The sequence below is a fragment of the Gekko japonicus genome, unplaced genomic scaffold (genome assembly GCF_001447785.1).
Source record: "Gekko japonicus isolate JY-2015 unplaced genomic scaffold, Gekko_japonicus_V1.1 scaffold2546, whole genome shotgun sequence".
Lineage (NCBI taxonomy): Eukaryota > Metazoa > Chordata > Lepidosauria > Squamata > Gekkonidae > Gekko > Gekko japonicus.
Window position 1 is genome coordinate 8,126 of NW_015175443.1, and position 5,774 is coordinate 13,899.

Sequence of the window (5,774 nt, forward strand, 5' to 3'; positions counted from 1 at the left end):
GAGATAAGATGCATGAGAAAAGATCTTTGCCAGGCAATCAAAAAAATCAGTCAACAATCCACAAGTCAATGCACTAATCTCCTACAGTTGTAGCAAAGTGGATCCTTACATTATAAGGATAGCCTATAACATTTAGGTCCCAAGGCCAAAAATCTGAATGGCATCTCCTGCAGCTTAATAAATCAAATAAATAATGGCTGTCCTTTCATGGAGTGGGGGAATAATACCATTGATAAACAGAGCTGCTGCCAACTAAGGGGGGGGGATCCATCCTCTTGTGACTTTAACAGAAACTTGAGCTCAAGGACCTTTCCACAACATGGATATGAGTATTAAGTCACTACAGATCAAAAAGATGTTCAAAGCCTAACTAAATTCCAGGTTCAAAATTACTAAACACAGCTGTACAAAGATCCTAACGGGAGTTATTCATTCAATAAGCAGTGTATTAACTTTTCTAAAACTATTTTTAAAAGGTTATCTAAATATGATATACACTATATTCTCCTGTGCAATGAAAATGCTCTTCCCAAGTGTACATTAATAGGATTCCATGGTTAGATTTTCACTACTGTTTAGGAGATATAAAGAAGTATCAGTAAGAGAAATGATTTAAATAAATTATCTCATGGTCTTTTTCTTAATGATTTAAAGCACCTTGGTTTTAATAATTTCCTATAAATAGATATAGTTGGAACTGGATGGAGAATTATAAGGTGATGGGTTTAGATAGTAACAAGAGTTAGATATTCATTTTTAGATGGTAACAAGAGTTAGAAGCTTATTTTAGGTAGCAGAACCACCTCATCGGCACCATTATTATTAGGCTTATCCATTAATATTTGCAGTCACCTCAAGAAACACAGGAAACACAGGACAGATAGGAAGTTCAGGTACATGCTGAAGACACTTTGTCTCCTCAGTCACATGTAGTATACAAAGATCTGCCTCAAAAAGAGGCAGGAAATATGAACTGCCATTGTAGTCAACATCTCAGAAGACTCCAGTTCTCCTGCAAAACAAAATCCATTTTGTTTTTTATTTAAGCTAGATATCAATGAAGAAGTCATAGTGGTTTCAGTTTCAATGCCCACAACCAAGCCAGTTAGTAGATTCTGTATAATATATAATATAATAGATTCATTGCAATAATTTCAATAAAAACATTTCAATAATGATACTCACTAAGCAATTATTAAATCAAAGAACTCAGAAAAACAATCATTTAAATAGCCATGACATTCAGAACTGTCTGTCCTGAGATTTTATGTATTATGTACTATTATCCAGAACCAATGAAGACATTGTGTCATGAGTCAGCCAGGGCTCAGCGATAGTGTGGACTCCTCAGGAGAAGAGGAGCCCTGTGTAGCCAGCGTGGAGTCAACAGAAGTTGACCAGAAGGAAAATGAGCTTCAGGCTTGTCAAGATTCACAGCCAACAGCTGGTGCAGAGCCACCAACACCCTCCAGCCCTGATTTAGCAGGTGAACCTCAGTTGGCCATTCCCAGCCCACCAGTATCACCTACACCCTTAGAGCGCCACAGACAGAGGCTGAGAACAAAACTACAAAGAGCACACCTCCTGGCCCGACACCAGCTGCTTCCTGATAACAAAGATGTGTAGTTGCAGGATTGCTTCTTAGCAACTGGTTGCAAGCATGACCCTTAGGTGTGGGGCTATAAGAGAGGCTGTTAGGCATGAATGCAACACGTATGGTAGACACTAAGCCACCAACTCTGCCTTGCCTGATTTCTGGGCCTCTGACTTTGGACTGAATGATTCTACTTTGCCTGACTTCTGGCACCTGATACTCAAAAGTAAACTTTTTTGAGGTTTCCAGTGAGGATTTGTGGCAGGCTGACATCGCCAAAGAAGCGGAGAAACATTGCAGTCAGAAACACTGGCAGGGAAGAAGCCTTCCAGCTGGCGAAATCTCCCTGAATTAAAGGGAGATCATGAGATAATCAACCTGCACTCCTGGTTGATGAGCCTCCTGAGTAAATGGCTCCTGAGTTGGGCAACCTGGAGTCCTGGGATTTCATCCAGCTGTGATGTAGCTTTTAAATGGACACTAAGCCTGGCCACCCTCATTTCTTAAGGATTTATGGACATAATTACTTCATGGACAAAGAGAGGTTTTCTCTGAGACAAAGATGAGACTTCTTATGGTGAGATGAGCCTTTTTTCGGGATTATAAAAACAAAAAGTTATCTGAAGGGTTTATTGTCTCAAGAACGTTTGGCAAAAAGCTTAATAAAGAGGAAATATAAGGAAGTTTTGAAATGGAAAAGGGGACGACTATTTCTCCAATTTCTTATTTTTTATTTTATTTTTGACAAAAGTGCTTATGCGGCAAAATTACTAGCTAAAGAGACCAGACTTCTGTGAGATTTCTTTTTGTTTATTCTAAGAGATTGTATTCAAGAACCAGTTTGGTGTAATGGTTAAGAGTGCAGACTCTAATCTGGGTTAACCAGGTTTGAGTCCCCACTCCTCCACATGCAGCTGCTGGTGTGACCTTGGGTCAGTCATAAATTCTTTCAGAGCTGTTCTCTCAAGGGCAGTTCTTGAGAGAGCTCTCTCAGCCCCACCTACCTCACAGGGTGTCTGTTGTGTGGAGGAGACGGGAAAGGGATTGTAAACCCTTCTGAGACTCCTTCATGTAGTGAAGGGCAGGGTATAAATCCAATCTCTTCTTCTTCTTCAATTGGAGGACTTTATACAACAAAAGACAAGGTAGTCTCAGATTGTGACTTCTGTTGCTACGGTGATTTGATTCAACCTTGTGTAGAGTAAAAAGTGAAAGTGTTTGAATTATAAAGCCTCTAGGTCTGTAAAACCTGCTTTTGGATTTTATTCTACTAGGCAAATACCGGATTTGATTCAGAAATTATTTGAACAAATGGGAAACAAGTTGGAAGATCTTGGAGATAAGATGGAAGCTTTTGGGGGGGAGAGAATGGATGAAAGGCTTGTAAAGGTAAATGAAGAAATGACAGATGAAGTAAAAAAAATTGGAACGCTCTATAAAGCAAATATCTGGAGATGTAACATAAATCCATGACAAGGTAGAAATTTTAGATAAAACAGAAGTTATAAATAGAGAGATGGAAAGAGAATTAGACAATTTGGCTTTAATGGAACTGAGAGAAAAAGAATTTTGTCTGAGATTTAGATGTATTCCAGAGCTTTCAAATGAAGATATTAGAGAAAGGATTATTACATCTTCGGCAAATTTTTTGGATTGGGAAGAGGATGATATGGAGAAAGAAATAGACCATGTTTATAGAATAAACTCTAGGTTTGCCAGAACAAGAAATGTCCCAAGGGATATTCTGGTTCATTTTGTGAGAAAGAAGATAAGGGATCAAGTTCTCCAACAACATCTATTACAAGATTAAAAATTGGTAATATAGATATGATTGTTCAGAAAGAAATCCCTATTTGAATTTTACGAAAAAGAAATGACTATGCCTTCCTGAATGAAAAATTAAAATAGAAAAAGATTGTTTTTTGATGGGATACTCTGGGGAGGGTGATCTTTACTTTTAGGAAATAGAGGTTTAGACTGAACTCAGTTCAAAAGGCAAGAAATGTCTTAGATTTAAAAGAGATCTGGAAGAGATGCAAATGGAAAGTCCAATAGAACTCACACAAGAAGAGCAACGGGAACTGTGAAAGGAAGACACTGAACTAGGTGCTACAGGTACTAAATTATTTTTTTTAATTGACCTGATCATGGATTATAAATGTTTAACATGGAATATCAAGGGAGCAAATGCCCCTCAAAAGAGAGAAAAAAACATTTCATTATTTGAAAATGTTAAAACAGGACATTATTTGATCACAAGAGACTAGTATCAGTAAAAAAGATATAAAATATTTGATTTATAAAACTTTGGATGAAGAATTTATTTCAGCAGACATTAAAAAGATAAATGAAGTTGTTTTGTATATTATGGAGAGCTTAATAGATTTACCTTATGAAAGCTGGTGCTTGATGGGGGATTGAAATGGAGTGATCTTCCCACAAATGGACAGGACTTCTGAGAAAAATATTAAAATGCTTCAAGGTAAATTACCAAAAATTTTCCTTGATTTGATGCACAATTTGGGGTTGGTTGGTTGATTTATGGAGACAGAAAAACGGTAATTCAAGAGAATATACATATTTTTCAGAAAGACATAGATCTTTTTCCAGAATAGACATGATTTTGATGTCAAGAGATTTAGCTATTTTAAGATCTCAAAAGTAGAGAGCCTACCAAAGACCTTTACAGCATAACCCTGTGACTATGGTTTATAAAAGAAAACCCAGCACTTTTAGATGGAGATTAAATGAAGCATTGTTACAAAATGAAGCAATTGTCGAAGACTGCAAAAAGAAATCAAAATAATTTTTTGAAATTAACTTAAATAAGGTCATTGACAAACGGAACAATGGGAAAGAACTTTGTTCTTACATATGACAATGGCAGCGAGATTACTATATGCACAAAAGTGGAAGAGACCATCATTGCTTACAATAGAGGAATGGTTGGTGAAAGGTTGGTGAAAGTGCTGGAACTTGAAGAGATGGCTACACTTACTTCACTGATTGTCAATTTTCTTGAAAATCAAATGATCACATGGTGGGGTTACACAAGTAAATCAAACGGAATGAGCTTCCATCAGCCAGGGATGTATTCTTGTTGCCTTATTTAAAACAACAACTGGGATTCCCTGCCTGCTTATTTGTACTGCATTTCATTTCATTTTAAATTTAGACCACACTCCCTCAGCTGCTTATGAGATTGATTAAAATTATGAAACAAATAAAACACATCTATGATATAAAATAAGTAATAAACAACGAAGCAGCACAATAATTACATTCTCAAAAGATCAGCAAGGAACAAAATCAGCAGAAACAGCAAATATTAAAATCAAAATCACAATGTACAGCTGGTTAGGAGAAGGGAAATCAATTAAAACCATGGATTTAAATAAAGTTGAAAGTGAGCATAGTGGTGGGGAAGGTATTCCGAAGTCAAGGTGCTATCACTAATCAGACTCTGCCCATCTGGCTGGTAAGGGTTAATGAAGTGTAGTGGGTTAGACGCATACAGAACCCGCTGTTTCTGATGTAATGGTCAACATGGTTCACTGGTACACGACAAAGACAAAGAACTACTGGCCGGCTGGCCACCTATATACACATGGGGGACCCATCCCTAGTTCCTATTGGTGGGTTTGAATCTCCCGCCACTGTCCCATTGGTCCCTCCGCGGAGAGACTAGGAGCCCAGTCCCATTGTTCCTTTGGAGTCAAGCTCGGGGGGGGGGGGTAGTCACTGGCCCCTGGTGGCGGTCAGCGGACATAACAGTTAACTGTGTAGAAAAGAATCCCTCCTAAACAGCCACCAGCACTATTCCAACTTTTACAAAGTGGGTTGGGCCAGGGACACAATGGATGCAGCATCCATTCCAGCATGAATCCCCTTCAAGCCAGCAATACTCATTCAAAGGTTTCTGTGCCCGCTTGTGTATGCCTTTAGCCTGTAGCTAAATGCATGTATGAATTCTCAGTTTTCATTTCTCTCATTTGGATATTTATTATTAGGGAAAACATCCAGCACCCCATTAAGTAGTAAAATGTTCCCATCAATTAATATAAAAGCAATAGGGCAAATCCCGCAAAACCCCTTCACACATTTCAATCCACTGTCAATGCAGTTTAGTTAGTGGATTTTACCATTTCACACAGTAAGATCCAGTTGCAAAGTGCATTGA

At 38.0% G+C, this 5,774-nt stretch overlaps 1 protein-coding gene across 1 annotated transcript in view; it reads right to left on the reverse strand.

Moving 5' to 3' along the window:
• Positions 1-227: 227 nt before the first annotated feature.
• The window catches only part of LOC107122725 (protocadherin alpha-5-like), a gene marked incomplete at its 3' end in the record, with an annotated part of 8,148 nt that continues 2,601 nt past the window's right edge, over positions 228-5,774 (reverse strand). Inside the window, 1 exon segment of the mRNA XM_015425862.1 lies at positions 228-308. Within this exon segment, the coding sequence (XP_015281348.1) occupies positions 228-308 (81 nt within the window).